Source organism: Struthio camelus, chromosome 1 (assembly GCF_040807025.1).
Source record: "Struthio camelus isolate bStrCam1 chromosome 1, bStrCam1.hap1, whole genome shotgun sequence".
Taxonomy (NCBI): Eukaryota; Metazoa; Chordata; class Aves; order Struthioniformes; family Struthionidae; genus Struthio; species Struthio camelus.
Window position 1 is genome coordinate 74,028,199 of NC_090942.1, and position 21,522 is coordinate 74,049,720.

General features: G+C 40.4%; 1 protein-coding gene across 5 annotated transcripts in view; it reads left to right on the plus strand.

Moving 5' to 3' along the window:
• PDE3A (phosphodiesterase 3A) overlaps positions 1-21,522 on the plus strand; it is a 259,901-nt gene that overhangs the window by 151,346 nt on the left and 87,033 nt on the right. For 2 of the 5 annotated variants that reach the window (XM_068948614.1, XM_068948599.1), the window contains exon 2: positions 3,286-3,336. The exons of 1 other annotated variant lie outside the window; for it this stretch is intronic. In XM_068948614.1, coding sequence (XP_068804715.1) covers positions 3,286-3,336 — 51 coding nt within the window. Of the gene's footprint in view, positions 1-3,285; positions 3,337-8,196; positions 8,416-8,450; positions 8,469-21,522 lie in introns of those variants that run through there. 2 more of the 5 variants (XM_009671920.2, XM_009671922.2) reach the window with 2 other exon arrangements.

Sequence of the window (21,522 nt, forward strand, 5' to 3'; positions counted from 1 at the left end):
AACAGTGTCCTACCTAGGTAATTGTCCCTCTGAAGGATGTTACCCTGGCAGAGTATTTGCTACAACTACTCTATTTGTACAGTAGTTTTGTTTTGAGTCTTAAAGCTTGGGGCCCTTGTACAGTTATGATCCATTTTATTGATTTCTTCTCCTGCACCTCTTTGTTACTGGGCACCACTGGAGATAGGACATGAACCTAGCATGAGATGAAAAACAGCTTTTTAGTTTGCGAGAGAGAAATGCATTTTAAAGCCAATTAAGTTTCTGTAGGTTATAAAAGTAATAGGAAAAGGCTGGCTTTAGAGGGTCATGCATTTTACTGCAACACTTGGAAACTGTCTAGAATTTACAAGGTCTTTTTTCCTCCTAGGACTCTTCTTTTGCCTTCTTTTGTTCACTCTTTTGGCAGGTAACAACCAGAGGGTTAATTCAGTAGAGCATACAAGTATGGCACAAAGAAAGAACAATGTTGTTGAAATTGTTTTACACTAGGGGCAATGGATCCGACAGCAAAAATACAAACACGTCTGATTCCACAAAGGCATGTTTGTAGAGAAATTAAATGAAATGCGGGTTGTGTAATTCGTCATGAGGAGCTAGCAGTTTGCTCATAAAATCGTGCCAGATTCATTGCCAGAATAAGCAAGGGTTACTCCGTTGGTCTCAATGCATTTATGACTGCTAGCTTCATGGGTGACTTTGGCCTGTCCTCAGTAAGCAATCTTAATAGTTAAACACTGAGAGGTGGAGAAAGGACTATTTATTATAGCTTTGAGCTCGCCTGTGCCACTGTGACGTCCCAGCTGTGTTGCACCCTGGCGCCCGGCTCGGGAGCAGAGCCAGCCGTGGGACCTGGCACCTGCGGAGAAAACTCCAGAGGCTGGAAAGCTCGGAGAGGAGCTGCGAAGCTCCAGGCGGGCATGGGCAAACTGAGAACGGTACGGGTGAGCTGTGCCTGGAGCAGGGTCTCCCTCCTGGCTGGGAGGGCTAGGCTTGGTCTCAAGGCCTGGTTTATTTCTGGTGGCAATAGTAAAGCAGCCCCCTGCTATCGAGTACGCTATGGATTCGGTCAGGGCAGGAGCATGGGAAACCCATCAATGGAAGGTCTTCCATGCTTGGCTTTGGGAGCATGATATGTGCTGCCAAATGCCCATAGGGCCTGGAGTAGCACACTAACCACAGCCTAAGGGGCCTCTAACATGATTCCTCTCTTCTTAAGTGTGAAATGATAGGTATGTTTTTTGATAATTTTGCAGGTTGGTAAAGATATCCTTGATCGTGCTGGGAATAACAGGTGGTGAGGCTCATGCTAAATTAATTTTTCTTCAGCCAAGCAAATTAAGGAAGTAGGCACCGCTTCCCACATGCGGTAGGGGCTAGGGAGCTAAAACTGAAGAAGTTTTCTTAGTGCAAGACTGCAGGAGATGAGAACACAGAAGTGTAAGGCTTTTCGCCGCGGTTATACCAAGCACGTAGCCTTTGGTAGACGTATCTCTTTGTTGTTTTTTTATTTTCTGAGAGGCCAGCTTTCATAAACATCAAAGCTCCATTTAATACAGAAATGAGCAAGCGTGGCAGTATGGAGAAACAAACAGGGAAGCCTAACACAGTATCTGGAAGAGAAAAATAACTTTAGTAAAAACAGCAGGTCAGTAGTAGGGCTGTATCAGGTAAACAGTACGTGACATTTCTGATCTTGGAGTACAGATCTGCATGTGTGGTTTGTCTCTAGTTATGGGGGAAACCAATCGTAAGTAATAACTTACAGAAATGAAGGGTCCCATGGAGAAGAAAAGGGTATGTAGGCAGAGCTGATGGAGAAGATAAGATTTAACATGAGATGTGTGTGACTTTGCTGCTTCTTTTCCAAAATAGTTTTCGTCTCTTATGTCCTGGAATGTATTTCTAGAGCGAATGCCACAATAACCACAATAAGCTTAGATTGTAAATCTCATTGCCTGCCTCTGACCTGGGAGAAGGCATTTCCTCTAGGAAAGAAGGCTGAAAGAAGAAGGAACAAAAAAACGATTATGATTGCAAGTCATTACATGTCGTACTCATCCTCTCATGTTTCAGTATCAGATTCTTACGTTTGCTTGTATCTGTGCTTGTATGAAAAAGAAAAAACATTACACAGCAGAGATCCCTGAGTAGCTGTACAAACGTTAACTCCTAGACAGAAATGCATGTTAATAAAGTGCTCGGAGGCAGAACTGCAGCCCCAGCCTTGTGTGCGGTGCAGCCTGTACCGGGCTCTAGCCCTGCCAAGGGACTTGCTGCTGTTTTCCAGGGGGTTTTGCTGTGTACAAGGCAGGTCTGAGAGCAGATTCAGTGTCAGCAGTTTACATTTTCCCATAATCTGCATGTACATAAAGCAATAATAAAACCTACCGGGTGTTATCTCTCCTCCTTATTTTTTTCCCCACCATAACGTATATGAAAAGAACCACTGTATGTAAATTGTGTGATGCTTAAAGAAGGAAAGTGAGCGCCTTTTCAAAACTGTTAACATACAACTATGAAGTACTGTAGAAAAAGATGGAGAAAGTGCTTTTTGGGGGGGTCCATTTACGTAATCCTGTGTCTGATCACTCTCTTTGCAACACAGTCCCATGAAAAGTTTTGTAGAGCATTTGAGAGATGAATTTGGGCTATAGTTAACGCTTATCTTCTGTTTAACTGGAAGGAGCTGCATACCATCACAAATCTTAATTTCCACAGGAATCCACTATCTCTAAACTATCAATTTTCCTCTGTAATCTAACACCTGTAATCTAAACCCTTGCCTGTTTTCCTGTAGAGGATGTACATCTACTTTTATATTACTTTGAGTAGTTCTAAAATAATTCAGTGGTGCAGCAGAATTAAGGCAGTCACTAACTTTCATGCCTCTTTAAAAATACATATATACTGCCATTTATTCAAGTGATCACTGTTTTTGGTAATCTTCTTGCTGATCCATCAGATCTCCTTTTGCCAGATGAGCTTTCAACATTTGGCTAAACTGGAATCTATGGCAGTGGGAATTTTATTGACATGAGCACAGTGTTATGCTCATGGTAATGACAGGTGTGATTTTACTCTGATTGTAGAGATACAAAATTAAAGGAACAATCCCAAAGTCTTCTACCTCTCATTCTGAAGCTAAAAAATGTGTGAAAAATTGTGTAAAAGCAAACGTGGTTTCTCAAAGAAAATCTGTAATGCATCTCAAACAGCATACGTCTTTCATTGAAAACTAATCAATGCAATTTATCACTTACCTATGCTTTTCTTTTTTCTTAGCTCATGGGGCATTCTGAATGGGACCACAAGCGAGGCCCCAGAGGATCACAGGTCAGTTGCTCTGGATTGTTCTTTCTTTTTGGTTCTTTATAACTTGGGATATTCAAGCAAGCGTCTTGTTTGAAGATGGCAAGATTGTTGGTCTTATTAATATATATGGGATAGAACCAAAGGGAAACAGCAGAAAATGGTGACAGCTTTGGTTAATATTATTTTTTGAGCTATAATCCAAACAGAGCTGAGTTATACAACAGAAAGAAATTTCTTTCATTAGCATAAAGATGGATCGGATGTACCAAGAAAACATTTCTTACTCTGCTGTCTCCATCAAGAATATCAAAAGAATGCCATTTCAAATAAAATGTATATATTTTTAAAAAACTTGATAAACATACAAAACCTGGCCATCCCACCTTTTTCAATAATAAAGGGATTAGTGGTGATCAACCTGCATGGGAAGGTGAGGGAAACTATGTGTAGCTATTGATTTGCTCTTGACTTATTGCTGAAAATAAGTTACACCAGCATTAACGTATTAATGACATCATGCTGATTGATAGTTTTAAAATGTTTCTGGAGAATTTGAGTTGCTGCTAAGGAGAGATTGCTACTAGTGTGATGCTCAGGAATTTTCTTGCTTGGGCAAAGCAGCCTCTCCCATCAGATGTTGAAATTATATGAAGAAATTGCTAGGGCCCCTGTATTTTAGATTTACTTTTCCTTCAGCTGAAGGATTTTTGTGCAGATAACGACCATCTAAATCTAAACCGATAATAAGCAGGTTCTGCTGCTATGAAACTACCTGCTCCTTGATTTGAGCAGGAAAGTTGATGTGGTAGTCTTACCCTATCCCTCTTGTAATCCCTTTTGCAAGATCACTGGAATATCAGCCTTTTAAATGAGAAAACAGCATACATTAAACAGAAAGCTGCTAGTTAGTTTGTTTATTTAATATTCATTAATTTTAATCTGGACCAGTTTTCTAACTTGTCCTTTTGATTGCATCTTTGACTTCATCATTGCAGAATGCTACACATTTTTCTAAGTTTTCCAAGCTTTTGCTTGCATCTTATTTCAAAATCATCTTGGCTGTGGTTCTGATTTTTCAGATGACAGTATCTGCTTTTTCAAGAAATAAAAAAACAGAGAGAGAAAGCAAGCTAGTTTTTGGTGAAAACTGAAGAATTTAAGAAATCAGGGAAACCCTGTTAATCATGTGAGAACTGTTTAATGTGTAATCTCTCCTCATCTAATGCAATAGTTGATTGCATTGTGTTCTTCTGGTCTGAAAAGCATCAGGTAAATCAGACTCCTGTAAAATACTGTAGAGGGGAAGTCTCAAGGTGACTTAACTTTTTAAAATCATTCTAACATTACTGCAGATCTTCATCTGATTTTTGTATGACTATGAAAATATAGGTATGTTTTTGTATGCTGTGACCTCTGCCCCACAGTCCTAATGCTTTGCTGATGGCACTGAAATATTTAGAGCCTGCTCAATTGAGTGCATATGAATTTCTGCACTGGTGTTGCGTGAAAGACTGAGGCGTAAGTGCTGTCTAAGCCCTCCTGCCTAATACTTCCTGTTGGCTATGTGCCTCCACGCTTCAAAGTTTTTTTTTTGTTGTTGGCTAGGCACTTTTTAGAGCCAGCCAATAAGAAACATTAGAGAAAGGGAATTAGATGGTACGTAAGCAGTATGAATCTGGTCCAAATAGATTTTAAATTAAAAGGTAAAACGGATCAAGTTGACTATGAAAAAAGTATCTTGCTGCAGGAAATTGGGGCTGTGCTGTTTAATACATCCCTTTTGAGTTTTCTGAAAAAGTGAAGGCTGAATGTACAGGATGAAACTGCTGCCGAAGAATTTTTTAATAATTTGTTTCTACTGAGGCTATGTTTTCTTCCAGGGAGGGTTCTAAAGAACTTACTATATTGCCTCGTTTCTCTCTTTGGCGTCTTGCTGAGAATAAAGAGGATTTCTGTGGCATGGCCTCATTTCAAAGGAAGAGGTCACCTGGGCATTCAGTCAGTTCCTGCAAATGTCATCTATATGGAGTCCAAGTGAAATCGTTTCTTGCGTACTGTTAGGAAATGCTGTACAGGGGAAGAATGAGATAAATGGTTACTAAGCACATATTGATGGAGTTCTCTGGGTTTCAGTAGGGTGAAAAAAGAGACATTTATGTGCAGAAAATTCTGTATAAATTTGAAAGTTTTCCTTATCTTCCTGAAAATAGCTTTGTTCCTTTCCTATGTGATAGCTTAGATATTCCTCCTCCTCTTTTTTTATTAAAAATGAAGGAGTGGATAGAGAGGGAAGTTCTCTAGATTTCTGCACAGGTCACCTGTAGTAGTTTGAACTGTTTCTGAAGAATAATGTTATATTTTTAAAGGCATTATTCTAGACAACTCTGTATCAGATTTTCAGGTAGAAAACTACTGCTGATTTTTTTTTTCCCTTAGGCAGACTATCTTATTATTTTAGTTTTGTTTTAACACAGTAAGCAAAAATACTTCACCTCCAGAGTGAGAAAAGTGTTCAGTTTATTGAGTCCATTCCTTCAAAAAAAGGAGAAAATCTGCCTACATAGAATGGTCTTCGTGATAGAGCATTGTGGTGTTTCCTCCTGAATCCATCTAAAAGAAGGTCGCATAGCTTTGATCGAGTTCATCCTTTTGGGCACTCTTTTATTTCATTTTTACCATGTGTTAGGTGCTCCGCAAAGCTCTAAGAAGCTAAACAGTATAAATCTTGGGAGAACCGTATAAAACTAGCAATCAGTGTATACCACAGAACTGTTAAGGGATCTTGAATAGGGTAGGAAAAGAAAATGACCCAAACTCTCAGAGTACCATGGGCTATCCTAGTGCCCAGTCACAAGAAACAAGGAAGCCAAGTTTCATAAGACATAAGAAAACAAGCTTGGCTTGTTCCAGTGTAGCCTGGAGAGGGACTGGGTCCTTAGACGCTCTTCTACAAGGCAGTGAGAATCGTCTTTAATGGGAAGTGTGTTAAACCTAGCTGCACTGTTTGCTTGAAAGGTTAGAAGTTTAGAAGGATCCTATCTTTGCATGTAATCGAAAAGAAATATTTTATCTTTATTCAGTTGCATTATTGCCAGCTTGTGTCCCTGATGAAAGTACCCTTTGTTACAAGATCATGTTCAATATAAAGGTTATTAAATAATAAAGATTATTAAAGAATAATACAGCATAATTTCTTAGGTACATTGCTTGATCAAATATGATGTATCAGTGGTTCAGAGATGGACTGGCCAATGCCTACAGGCTCTGCCGTGTAGTTACTTGTGGTGCTGTTGCTTATGTGAAGCTGGATTTTGGGAAGTCACTTTTCTCCACGTGTGTGTGAATGTTAGCAATGTCATTTGAAAGAAAAGGAAATGGAACCACTGGTTTAATATAATCTAAAACTAAAATCCATGTTTATACTCATAAAATGATTTTACTGAGATTTATTAAACAAAACTCTAATTTTGCTAGAATTTTTTAAAGAATTAGTAGATCTTCTATGGTTTGAGTTTGAAACATGAGAGGAAACTATTACAGTGCATATCATATGTCTTAATGGCCTACTTGGAAAATGTGTTCCTTTTCTACTTGTGGGAGTTAAATGCAAGGTGAAGTAGTTATGGGTAGTGCTGGATGTCATATAAAATATACCTAGCCTTATGGGAATTCCTGCTTGCAGGAGTTTGTCTCCTGAGGTGCGTCTGCAATTCAATAGAATGTAAATGGGACTAGTAAAAAGCTGTCTTTACGGTATTTAACTTGCCTCTGACTTCCACACCAGCACCTCATTCCTCTTTTTTTGTAGATTACACACACACACACACACACACACACACATAAATATATATATATCTCTCTCTCTTAGATTTCTTCTTCTTTTAGAATAATTTTACTATTAAAGCTGCTATAATTAGAGGGAGTTTTAGGTTTCCTTGCAAAAAGCAGATGGGTTCCTGGCTACTTATCTCTTGATTTTTTTTTCTCATTTTTGATCTCTGAAAATGTTTAGTGCCCAGAACTTACTGTCTGGGTTGGGTATCATGCAGAGAGCAAGAACTGAATTTTATTATGTTCCATGCCTAACACTGAGAATTAATACAAATAAAGATTTTGGCATGAAACTTCAAAATGAAGGTTCTAAGTTCAAGAAGTTCCTGGATGTTTAATCTACCTAAAGAAATCTCTCTCAAATGCACACCTGCCGTCTATTAGATGACATTATCTCACTCACTTGAGGGAAAAATTGCCTCAAGTTGTTATTTCCATTGTTGCCTCAATATTGTTATTTCTAATATACTGTAAGACAATGTGGCTAGTAGAATTAATCCTGGACCTATTATCCCTCTGCAGACAAAATATGCAAACTATTTTAATTATTGTAAGAAAGCATGATACTTGTTACTGCTGAAACATTTCAGGTGAGAGTGGCAATGCTCTTTATGCGCACACGTTTTTACAAGGGACATGGAATGCGTGGGAATTATTTGTTGCTCTGACCCTGCTGCTGTCATCAAGCCTCGTTTGGCTTGTTGAAGATGTAGGCGTTAACACCAGGATGCTGTGAAATCAAGCGATCTTTCAACATTACAGAATGATGCTGATCGGGAGAGAAACAGACAAGTCCGGTGCTTTTAATTCTCTTTAAATATAAAAGCTTTCAATTACATATATATCTGAGGTGCTGCGTTGCACCCCTCCAGTTCCTAAGCAACAGCTATTTTCAGAGTGAGTGCGTCTGGTGTTGTCTACCTACTTCATGCTTCTGTGAGGTAATTCGTCAGCGAACGCGAGGCTTTTCAGTGTCTCTGCCGGCTCTGCTTGCCATGGCACTCTGAGGGGACAGACGCTTTAACCAAACCGAAGGAGCTTGGGCAAGACCGGTTACAACCTTGCAGCGCGCAAAACTTCTGCACGCCTGGGAGCTCTGCCGCTTACAGCAATGAAACAAAAGAATCAGAAATAAGGTTCTTGTCACTGGTTTGGGGAAAAACCTTTTGCTTGAGTGGGAGAAACCTCTAGAGCAGACTCAAAATCATGAGCCGGAAATCTCTGTACTTGCTGAAGCGTAGATGGGAGTCAATTCCCGTTACTGACCAGGTACGGTGCTCTGGTGAAGCTGTTGTGTAACTGCCTTCCCACGCGATGCCATGGTAAACATATTTACAGTGATTTAATTGTGATTGCTTGGGTTCTTTTAACACAATGAGAGCCAGTTGACCATTACCTGTAGTTTCTATGATGAATAGTGCAAAAATGCATGCAAAGGTGATTTTGCAAGAGCGTGTGCTTATGCATGTGGAAGTACCATTGCAGTCCATTAACGTAGAGTTAAGTAACAGGCAGAATCTGCCTCTCTCTCAAAAATGAGACTTTTGTTAAAGGCTTAATTAAAAGATAGATGTATATTAGGTGTATTTTAAACTGATCAGCTAAGGAAAAGTAGTCTACTGCTGAAGGGTTCCTCGGTGCTTGTCTTTGTTGCATTTTATATCTCATATGCATGAAATCACTGATTACAAATAGATGTAATGCGTTGGCAGAACCTCAGCTTTTTCAGCTTTGTCTTCGTTGATGCATCATTTCAAGCATGCTAACAAGCAAGAGAGTACAGCGAACCTAAGCGAAACCGATCAGATATAATGTAAAAATTATGGTATGCTGTTTGGAGGAAGCATCATCACCATAAGTGGGTCTAAAATGTCATGAATGGGAATACAGTTAGTACATTCCTGGCTCCAGGCACTCGGAGATTCTCTGAAATTTTTTCATTATCTTACTCAGAATGTAAAGACAGTAAAAGAAAGAGCTCTAGAATAAAGAAAGAGGAGGTAGTAGCTTATTACATGTTCCAACTCAGTTTTGTATTTATTGAGAGGCTGTCTCTGAAGTACATTGTGGGACATCTTTACCTATGGGAAGCCAGCAATTAGTGGGAAAATTCTGTTTCTTAAGTGGAAAGAAAGATATAATGCATAAATACTTTCCAGGATCCTCCTGTACCCTTTTTTTTTTTTTTGGGGGGGGGGGGGGAAGTTGTTGGCAAGTTCCATGCCATATTTATAGAGCTGTAGATTTGAAAGCCAAATTGGACCACTGTAGTCATCTAGAGCTCTCAGATATAACACTAGTCATGCTGTAATTTCTGCAGCAGGCCTGTGTTTTCTGGTTAAATAAGAATATTCCTTTTAGAAATATATCCAGTCTTAATTTAAAGGCTTCAAGCAAATGATAGTCCGCCATATTCTCTAGAAAAGTTGTTCCAGCTGTTAAATATTCTCTCTTTTTAATGTAATGCCTTCTCCTTTGACTTTGCCTAATTTAAATCTCCAATCATATACATTTGCCAAATTTTATACAAATTTGCCAAATCTATACACTTTTTGCCAAAATTTGGAAAGCCAAATTTTAAAAGCCTTCTCTCAGAATTTTTTTTCCTGGACAGATAACTAGGTTATGCTTCTACTTTGCTTTGGTTTGCTATCACTTAAACTAACTGAAATACTACATTACAAAGGAATCAGTTTTTCTGGTAGTACAAAATAGAGATAATAGGCATCATTATGAATGTGAATTGATCCAGTTCAATCGGGCATTCTCAAATCTCCTGGTAGAAGAGGGGTAACTAAATGCTCTGTTACCACATGAGTCATCTATCATTTTGTTTCTGTTAAGGTGTAGGGAGGCAAGCGTCTTTGCTTCCTTCTTACTCTGACACAAATGCAGATTCTCAACTCATTACGAACAAGTATTTGACCAGCAAGTGATCCATGTCATTGTATTTTGATTGCTAACTATTTCACTTTCCTGTGTTTCCTTTTTCTTTTAATCACTCCAACCCTGACATTTGCATTGCATCATACTATGCTACAGTATGATGTAGCTGGAAAAAATTTATATCCCTTAACCAGATGTGAAATGTGTGTGATCTCACTGAGCTATATATCTCTTCCATGGTCCTGTTGTCTCAACCCCTGAATGTCTCTGAACAGTTTTAAAAGAAAATAGGAAATTTCCCTGGCTCATCTACCACTCTGGGGCAAGTGACACTCGGTAAATGATGCACGTAGATGGCATTTACTTGAGTGTAGTGTGTATCTGTAAGGATTTATTGAAGGTAACCTAAGGGAGGAAGATGATGTTCAACTTCAAATCCACCGAGGTTTCTGGCTGTTCTTGTCACTCCATATGCACAGCTGGGTGGCAGAGTTTGAAGGGAGCCGCTATGCTTGTCCTCACACACAGCAGGAGCCTCTCGCTTGGTCAGTAGGACTTTGGTGGTAGGAAAATGCAATTACTGTGCAAGGTCAGGACCATGGAGGGAAAGGCAACTTCATTATACAAAAATAATAGCTCTGCCTTTTGAGGCAAATCCAGTTCGTAGAGATGCACTAGCTTATTTTTATCATGGTCTAGGCTAGGCTTGAAGAAATGAAACTATATTTCAATACAGAAGTAGCTAATAACACCGTAGGTTTTTTCTCTGTTCAGATGAGATAAGAAATATTTATATCAACCAATGCCAAAAACCCTCCAAAATGGTCTACCTGTATTATCATTTTTGGTGAAAGACCAAAATGGAATTCTGAAAGTGTGTTTTTTGGCTTGATTTCATTTCTAGTTTAAAATAATACGGCATGTCTAACTTTTAAAGATATGGGAGCCCATAACTTCACTGTTATGATGTCGTATTTGAACATACTGGATATCTTTTGAAAGACATCTCGTAATTTTTATTCCTCATCCTACTTACCTTACCTCACATCAAATGAAACCCAGAACCATTAGGAAAGGCAAGGGTGAGCAGGCTGAGAAGTAGGGGGAGAGAAAAGCCATGAGTAGGTATGACAAAAATAGATGCAATACTGGGTTTGGGGGGATTATTTTATTTTGTTTATTTTTGATCTTTTGAGCATCTTTTAAGCTTTACAGATGTTGCATCACAGAAGTTTCTGTGATTTCCAGGGTCTCGTATTTAATGAAATTTTTGGTTGATTGGTTTGCTTTTTGTGTATGTGTAAGAATGAAGAAAGTGGGTTTGAGCTGGAACCCTGAGTTAGACCCTTTGAGTTTCAGTTGATGAGAGATGTCTTACTTAGCTATACCTTTTTGTATCTGGGAGGGCCTGATCTTGTGGGCATTTTGCATGGGTAAGTTTAAGCAAAATGATGATCAATTATTTATTATGCATTAGCCTGTATTCAACAAACAATAGTATCTCTTAGCTGTTATCTCGAATTTTGCATATCTGTACATCTCTCATTAATTTCAGTAAGGAAGTACCTTTATAGAGCTAAGGAAAGAGTTTAGAAATGTTTTTCTTTCTTGCCCATCCAGCAGTTAGGATTGTCTGAAAGTCTTCTGCATTGGAAAATAATTTTAAAAGCTGCTAAGCTTGGAGTTTCAGTAAAGGTTTTTGGGGAAATGTTCTAACTGACGGTTTTATTTGGTGTATGTGTCTGAGGATCTTGTTTTTTGGACTGATCTTAATTTTTTATCCTTGCTAGCTGCAACATAGAATGATTTCACTGAACGGATATGCATTTAAAATGCTGCGGTAACGGAATGAGCCAAAAGTGATGAGGTGTTAAATATTTGCTGTAAGGATGTTGAGTATTTCCCCCTGCCTGAAATTCCCTGTAGACTTTATGAGCCATAATCTTTGAGCAAAAGTTGGATTATGTACCTGTGCTAATACAAGAAGAACAGCAAGTCTTCATACATTAGCCCATGATGTAAACTTTTAATGAGATTGTCTCTCATTGCTGACTATGAATTTAAAGCAGAAACTAAGTTTGTATGGAACTATGAAACCAATAATTGATATATAGGTTTATATAGCTATAAATAGTTCAAAGAGATCTACTACGCAAGCAAGCAATATCATCAGTAATACACTGAAATGCACATGTGCAACAATATAAATAATAATAATACTTTCTGTACTCTTAAATCACCAGTTTAGATTTTGATGGATTTGTGTAAATCCCAGGAAGTGAAGCCTCACTCTTACCTGCCAATGATTTACAGCACAGCTATGCCTAAGGCAGTTTGCGTGTAACACTCAATATCCAGTTCCTTACTACTGATCCAGTAGATGGGAGAAATTCCCATAGCTTACAACCCATGCAAGGTGTTAAACAGCATGTCAATTGATCTGAATGTGACTTGGGTCATAACTCCGTGAAATGATAAATCCAAGTTTTTTGGACAGTTGTTTTATTTTTGAGAGAGAGAAAGAGACAGAAAGAGCTTGATATGAGATTGGAAATGTGGTGGCTGCCTGATGCCAAGCATACACGTATGAAGTCATTTTGCTAGATTAAAGCTGTTTTAAAAGCAAATGGAAGAGGTTGATTTTGTCTGGACTGGGGACTATATGCTCACTTTGCTCTAGGATTAATGGCTCACTCAGCCACAGATCTTTTTGCTAGTCGTGTCTTGCCCCTGTTCTGCTCCGAATGCTCCTCACTCATAACCCATAGGCATTCCTGCGGATGGATATATCATATCTACTATCTTATGAGAAAGCTAGAGCCCCTGTGTTTTACCTTTCGTTCACGTGCCCGTTAGATTCAGACCTTTCTTTACTTGCTGTCTAACAGCCTCTGCATTTGGTAGGTCAACAGCATTATGGCACTGCTGATCTTCTTTGGCCAGAGCCAGCTTCACCAGGAAACTTGTGCTGAGGAAGAGTGTGGCTCAGGCACTGTTTGCTGGGATCCCAGTTGAAGCTGGGGAGAGGTATGAAACTGTGTCTCTGCAAGGCAGCACTTCTGGGGTGCACAAGAAACAACAGTGTATACAAATGCATCAGTACAGGTGCTTGTGTTAAGGGAGCGACACGGCTAAGGTTTGCTTACAAGCCGGCCCAGGACAGTACTAGATGGCAGGGCACTAGCATTCCCTGCACCTCCTGACTTCTTTTGGGACCTGCATAAAAATTTTAATGCATTGGGGATTCTTTGTATGTGCCTCCTTTCTGTGCAAGGGTCACTAACCTCTTCAAAGAGGATGAAACAATTGCTATGAGTGAGGACGCCACAGAGCAGATGTGGACTCCAGGAGGTCTCCTCAGGTAACAGGTTTCCTAAGGATCCAGAAAAGGTGTGCAATAGAGCCAGGGTCAGCTGGAGCTGAGAAGCAACTTTTCCTTGCAAGTAACTGGTGGGTTATGCCTGATTATTGCTTTTGCACAGCCTGTCTCCAGGGCAGGCGAAGCCACGTTCTTTGGAACCACACTAGCCACAGTACCACCACGGCCCCTTCGGGAGGTTTCAGTGGCGACACAAGAATACACACACACACACGCACACGCACACACACACACACACACACATGGAGGGGCAATGTAAGCGAAGCTAGAGGGCAATGTAAGCAAAGGTAGAGATGGTACATTACCTTCTATTATTGCACCTAGTTAGAAGAAGCACGTGCCAGGAGTCAGTCTGGTCGGTGGGAGCAGCAGTGCGAGTAACTACAGAGCTCAACAAAAGCCCCTAGCTCCCTTTGTGGCTCCAGCTTATTCAGACTCCAGTCAGCCAGTTTTTATAGCGTTTTTATTCACAGCTCGTCTCTTCCACTCCCTCCCCCACCTCCACCTCTGAAAGGCCCTTTGAGAATACCATAGCAGGCCACCAATGGCATGCCTGAAGCAGAGTTCCTGCTAGGATACGTCACAACAGTGATCCTTATATCTAACCCCATCCCTCTTACCATACCTGAAAACAGTTCAAAAATTTGTTTCCTGTAAGTATGTTTTTGTGGTTTTCCACAGCTATTCATTGTTAATAAAGCCTTACATTATCCTTTCATTCAGCAGACAAGTTTTCGTTAGCTTTTATGGCAGAGTAAAGACTTGTGGAGCTTAGGATATTATGAAAAAGAGACCTCATGGGAGGCCTGTGGGTTGATGAGAATATGGAGCTGGTGCTGGGGGAGGAGAGTTGATCTTGTGCAGCAAGCAAGGTGCAGAAAGCTGAGACTGCGATCAAGAAATGATCTATAAAATATTTCCTTGCTTTCTAATGCAGCAGACAAATGATATAATACAGAAAACTATCTCAGAGACGTAAACTGCCTCCAACTGCCTTGCTTGTTCTTAGAGGTGAGCAGTTGAGCCACAGGCACCGTGGGTCTGTTTCTCTTTGTCCCCCAGGCTTCCTACCCCATTGCTCTAACTTAGGTGCAGAAGACAAGCAAGGTAGTAATGAGCTTGGCACCTGAGGGACAGCTCTTGCCTTCCAGTGTGCCACCTCCACCATCCAGCAGGTGACTGATGATGATCAGAAAGGTTCTGCAGATGATCAGGGCTGTCAGGTTGTGCCTTTAAGCCAGGGAGCCAGTGTACCCGAAGTACAAGAACAGCTGATTTCAATGGGATCAGCTCCAGAAATATATTTGTTTTAGTACATAGCTTTGACCAAGCAAAAGCTATGGAAAATCTTGGCACTGTACATCCTTCCATGCTGGCAAATGGCAATGAAATTTCCGTAATGATTCACAAAAGCCTGGAGCGTGACGGAGAAATTCCTCTTCCTGCTGATGTAGAGCTGGGAGAGGCTGGAAGCTGAGAGGACAAAGGACAGGATATGCGTCACTGACAGTTGTGACACAGATGATGCAAGCAAACCTTCTGCAACCTCCCATATCCGTGGCTTGTACCATGGAGAAAAACCTTTTAAATGGTGTCAGCCACTCTCTGAATCACCTTCTCAGTCAAATTCTCTATCCCAAAATGATTGGTAGTGGGACAGGAAGAGTAGATTGGCAGCTTGATTGTGGCATACCACTTCTTAAGACCGGTAGCGTGGTTGTGTCGATGTTCTTCATAGCTAAGCAGGAGCTCAACACAAATTTCCATAAATACTGCCTTTCTTGAAAAATCTCTCTCTCTCTTGCTAATCCTCCCATGTTTGCAGGGCGGCTTGTTGCTACCAGTCAGCAAATCCAGTTCTCTGGAAGAGAAGCTTGCTGACGATACTCCACTTCAGTTGTATTTTACTTTATTGGGTTAAAGGTGAGCAAGAAAGCATGTTCCCTCTTGAGGAAGGCTGCAGTTTGAAGGATCATTGCTACACTGCAGTTCACACAGTTGTTCAGTGCAGTTCAGAAACAAAGCAGCTAAGAAGCATGACATTTGACTTAGTATTTTGAAAAGGAGAGACAGTGGAACAAGATGACAGGCTGTCTTTTTTTTTTTTTTTTTCTCAAGCATTGCCTTACAATGGAAAGCAGGTATGCGCTTCTGTGACATAGATATAGATTGATTATAGCAATTGAACCGAGAGGATGAGACTGTGGACTGTCCTCAGCTGGGGCATAGGGAGTAGATCTTTCTCGCGCTGGGATGCTCCTGAAGACTCCCTCATCTCCCTGCATTTCCCTCATCACCACAGCGCATCTTTCTGGATCAGAGGTTTTCAATATGTTTTTGTTTTCCAATCCCTACTTTTTGTGCAATGTAAGCTTGCTGGCAGCAGCATGTACATCTCAGTTGCTTCTTTGCAGATCCCTTTGAAGTAGTTCAGAGGCTATAGCAGGGTATGATCTTCTGGTTAAAAACCATCGTAACCAGACATTGGCCAAGAGATTCTTTTTGTGTGTGTTTTTCCATTTTCAGTTTTCTATTTGTAAACTGTTAGAAAAATTGTCTGGTGCATCAGTTCCCTTTGCCTATTTGTTTTAGGGGTTTGAAGTGTATTGACATCTGACAGTTAAAGTTGCTGGCTACCGTTAAGTATCCATACACACAAACTTGGCCTGATCCCTAGCACTACAGAAATGCTGTGGCTGGAGGATGCTAAGCACATGTAGACTTTCAGAGAGTTTAATCTTCTGAAATCTGAGTCCTTTGCTTTAGGACAAGCAATCTGCAAGTTCCCAAAGACTTGCAAATTCTTTCAATTGCCAAAATGTGGGCATCCATATGCCAATCTCTGAAACAAAAACAACACTGAGAACGTTCCGAGTCCACACTGGTGCCTCTCAAAGCGGTTAATAGTTAATGATGAGTAAAACAGTGTCTCAGTCTTCTGGAAATGACTGTACTGGATAAAATTTTCCAAGTGCAGGCTAATAGTTGCAAGGAAAACTTCAGTGCAAAGGTTTAAAGCTTGGCAAAAAGTATAAGCAACTGAAGACAGGGTCTTATGAAGGCAAGTAATGGCCAACTTAATAATGGGTGATATAGCTAGCTTCCTGGTATTAAACAAAACCCATAGTGTAAAATTTTGTAGACTTACGGGTTTTGAGATGATAAAAGCTCAAACTTCAGCTCCTCCCAACTATTAGAAGCTGAAGGAGGTGCCACAAGGTGTTCTTTTTTGTTTCCAGTAACATCTTAAATTTCACTTATTGCTTCTATGTGTTTCAGGTATTTTTAGCCTTTCCGAGCAAAGTATTGAGCGCAATCATTACAATTTTTCTGGCTTCCTGTTTACAGAGATGAACTCAATTACAGAATGAACATGATTAATGTACTTAATTCTTTTCTGAATAGTGATTATACTCAGTCTTCAGCCAGGATGCTTCGCTGGTATGTTAATCATAGCACTAGAGGATGTGGGTTGCAACCTTCCTTACAGAGTTTCCACAATGTAGCAGTCTCTTAGCTGTCGGAAGATGTCTTCAATAACAAGGAAGCAATGGGCTTCCTGATTTCACTCTATAATGCAAGCTTGAGTTTAAAAGCATTTTTATTAAAAGTGTTTTAATTTTTTTCTCTGTTTTGTGTTCATACTGAGGAAGACATTTATGCTATAATTGCTGCTGTCTGATAGTTTTAAAGAAGAATAAATAAGTGAAAGCATTTCCTATTGTTCCTTCCTTACAGGAACACATGCTGAACTCTCTAGTAGCTCATTTTATGAGTTTCCCAGTGGAAAAGCTCACATCTGACCGGCTCTCTTTGCAACACCAGATGTTCTTTTTCTGCTTGACTTTAGTAGAGAGCCATAATTTTGTTCTATGCCTGATGTTCAAAATTTCAAAATGAATTATTGGAGCAGCCTCCTGAGATTTTTGAATAAGCCAGCACTGGAGTAAATTTTAAAGTCAAGCCATAAAAAGGAAAATTTCATGTTGGGTTGTATTTTACAGATCAAAGGTTCATTGTGTAATAGGTCTACATTGCTCAATTTTCAATTCCTGAATAACCTTGAGTGTTACAAGAGCAGTATGAATTCTTGCAGTCCATAAAGGAAGTCTGGAGATTATCAGGCCTAAATCTAGAGTTCATAATTGTTGAGTTATTGGGCTTTATGCATGGCTTAAAAAACCTAGTTGTTATGGTGAGCAGAAAAGTCCTTAGAGGTAGAGGCATCAGCTATTTTACTGCAAAAAGTAAATTTTTTTCAACATAAAAAAGGTATCTTCATTAACAACCTGGATGATAGGACAGGGTGCACCCTCAGCAAGTTTGTAGATGATACAAAACTGGGAGGAGTGGCTGATAATATACCAGAGGGTTGCTCTGCCATTCAGAGGGACCTCAACAAGCTGGAGAAATGGGCTGACAGGACCCTCATGAAGCTCAGCAAAGGGAAATGCCAAGTCCCGCACCTGGGGAGGAATAACCCCATGCACCAGTACAGGTTGGAAAGCAGTGTTGCAGGCAAAGACCTGGGGCTCCTGGTGGACAACAAGTTGACCATGAGCCAGCAATGCTCCTTTGTGGCGAAGAGGGTCAACAGCCTCCTGGGTTATGTGAGGCAGAGCGTTACCAGCAGCTCGAGGGAGGTGATCCTTCCTCTCTTCTCAGCACTGTTGAGGCCACCTCTGGAGTGGTGGTGGGTCCTGTTCTGGACTCCGCAGTACAAGAGAGACATGGACATACAGGAGGGAATCCAGCAAAGGGCCACAGAGATCATTAAGGGACTGGAGGAGAGGCTGGGTGAGCTGGGCCTATTTGGCCTGGAGAAAAGGGGCTTCAGGGGATATTATAAATATCTGATGTAAAGAAGCCCAAAAGTATCCAGTGACAGGATAAGATGCAATGGACACAAATCAAAATACAAGAAATGCCATTTAACATAAGAAACAGCTTTTTTACTATGTGAGTGGTCGAACACTGGAGTAGGTGCCCAGGGTGGTTGTGGAGTCTCTGAGCTTGGGGACATTCAAAACCTAACTGGACACAGCGCTGAGCAACCTACTCTTGGTGACCCTGCTTTGAGGAGGGAGGTTGGGCTAGGCACTCTCCAAAGACACTTTCCAACTTCAGTCACTGTGTGGTTGTGTCATGTGTGGTTGTGAAGGTGAGATTTCATGAGGCAGTTTTTTTTTTTTTTCCCCTAAACAGCAGGAATTTTTTGCTCAGTAGCTTTAGCTGCTCAAATCCATGATGCCACTCCTGCCTTAGTGCTACCTGCTACTTGTCTCTGCTAATATTCACGTAATTACTGGTAAGCAGAATCACAAAGAGGCTCCTGCTGAAAGTATGATAGCACAGTGCATTGTTCTGTGACCCTTGCAAATCATAACCCATCAAACTGATGGCCTTCTTGCCTCTGCATGATGCTGGTAAAAGGGACTAAGAAAAACGCAGACAGAAGGGGAATGTAGGCTTCCTCTACTAAACCTTTTTGCAATTCACAGAGGGAGTGAGGGAAGCAGTGTTAATGGTCTTAACCTACCTGTTGAGGTGTGGAAGCGGAAGGTGAGTTGTAGAGTTGTAAAAACCCTTCGTCTCAGCCCCATCCAGTAGCTGGAAGACAGGAGGTAGTAGCATATGTTTCTTTTTCATATGCCTTTCTGCCTTCATCCCCCTTCCCCAAACAACCTGAGAAAAGAAGAAAAAAAAAAAAAAGCTGTAAACTGAGAAAAGGAGCCAGAAAAAAAAAAATCTTTCCAACCAGAGCTGGAGCTTTGTTAAAAACTAGCTACCAAGACAGTGATTTAAAACACGTAATCCCTCTTCAGGCTACATAGATAGTGTTTTGGTAGAAACCCAGATAACCTTTCTTTCTGTTTGCAACAGCTTTGCTTCTGGAGCATGGGAGCCTGCTTCTCCAAAAATGAGCTTGCATGTATTTCTTTTATTACTGCCTTCAGTTCTTCTTCTGGTGTCTGATAGGTAAATAATTTGAAGTTTTCTTTCAGGTACGTTTTTGAAAGTTCATATGCTGTTCTCAAATACAGGCCCTCAGCTTCTGAGGAAACCCCACACATCTGGCATTTTTAGTTTTCGCATACAGGAAAGGGAGATCTAAATCTTCAAAGTTAGGAGATAGATATGATAGAAATTTACAATAGTGATAGACTTTTTGTGGATCATATTATCATAGACAAATTTTATAGGTGTCTAAAAATAACAGCTATCTATATAAAGATTGTATTTTAGGACTCCTGGAGGGTTTTGTGTGCTTGTTTTTTTTTAATTAACAGTTGGAGTTGAGTGAACAATCTGCAAAGAATTACCTTATATTGAGTCCTTCATTAAGATGTGGAGAATAGAAGGGGGGAAGTTGACAGGAGAAGCTGCTGTAGTGCTTTCTATTCCTGACAGCTCTGTGGAAAATGAAAGTGGTGAACATCTGAAGACCATGATTAGCGTCTTGAAGGATCAAGGTTTCCTTTGAGAAAGTGCTATCTCAGATTGGACTCTAAGATTTTAACGTGGTTGTATTCTCATTGCATAAACAGGCCCTGAACAGAATCACCTTGTAGATTTTGGCTCATTTTTGTTTAAATAGGAGTTGGTAGAAAGTGTGATTTTTAAGACTAATTTCTGTTTGGATTTGCCTCCTCCTACCTCATAAACAAAGACTACCTTTCTTTTTGAGTGGTTATTAAAACTAGCATCAGTGATGAGTGCAGCTTGATGTTGATGGAGAAGCAACACAAGGCACCATCTCTCCTGCCTCAAAGGACACGGTGCAGATGGATGATGGCACTTCAGCACCTTTGCTGTGATACCTGACAACCCCCCGACACATTTAGGCTATGGCAGCAAAGGGCACATGATATAGCGCGAGCTGTTTACTATGGAGCAAATAGAGCATGGGAGGGGAGGAGAAGTAGAAACTGAAATGGATGTGCCTTAAAAAGGGGTGTGAAACAGTAATGCAATTACCTTGTCCTGTACCAGGCCTGTTTTCCAGAGCAAATTTTATAGTCTCTGGATGCGGGCTATCCCATTGGCTTAGGGACTGCATAGGCAGCACCTTTCTTTCAAGATTGTCATGCCCTCCTCCGCTCCCTCCCCCCCTCCCCTGCCCCCCAATGCCAAGTCTTGGAGTTGGAAAGAAGAAAGTTGAAAATTTATGTAACCAGGCTGTGGATTCTTGAGATGCTCAAGGTCCTAGGGATGTTCTATTTTTATTGCCACAGACATTTAAAAAAAATGTACTTCCAATGTTTTGTTTTGGAATTATTGCTGGACTTCTGAAGTCCAGGAATTTTTAGCAAGTCCTCACCATGGGAGCAGAAAGAAACAAATCCAAGATATTTTAATATGGCACACAAAGTTTTGCTGTTGCCAAAGGGAAGTGCTCTGCTTAAATGTCAGGACAGTGTGAGTAACAGCTGACTTGAGAGAAATAAACTGGTGATCCCAGTCCACTTTCTAATGGTCAGCTGTCTTTCACAAAAAACTCCACCTCAATGTTTCAGTGCATGGGAGGTGCTTATTGCGTAATGGATATGTAATCTGCACTCTGCTCTCACTTCTCCAGTCGTTTCTTCAAGGAAGGCTTTTCGGAGTCATTGGAGTAGAGTAGATGAACTTTCCTTTGTCAACATCTCTCTTGTGTACTCTGGAAGGAGCCATTTGAGGTAGCAACCATTTAACGGCGTAGCAATGGTTCTTTGTCAGACTTTTCTTCTGGTGGTAGTTGGAGGTGCACCTCCTATTTCTGCTTTCTTGGAAATCAGTGTCTCTTGATCTCAATTTTCTTTGCCAAGGAGATAAACAAGCAGTATTATTTTAACTGGTATGATTTTTCCTGTTGTGGTACTTGATATCATTTGGAATACTCTTCTGTATTTCACCTCACTTGCATGATCATCCCCCTGTTAGGAACTTAACTAGTTAGAACCTCTTACACTCATGTCCCATGCCATGTTTGAGTAACACGGATTACATCAAAGGATCTTTTTGGCTAGTATCATGAAATGATGATTTAACTTGGTCTTATCTTTAAGTTGCTCACATTCATATGAAGTCATATATACATATTGGCCCTGGGACTTTTTTAAGTGTAAGTT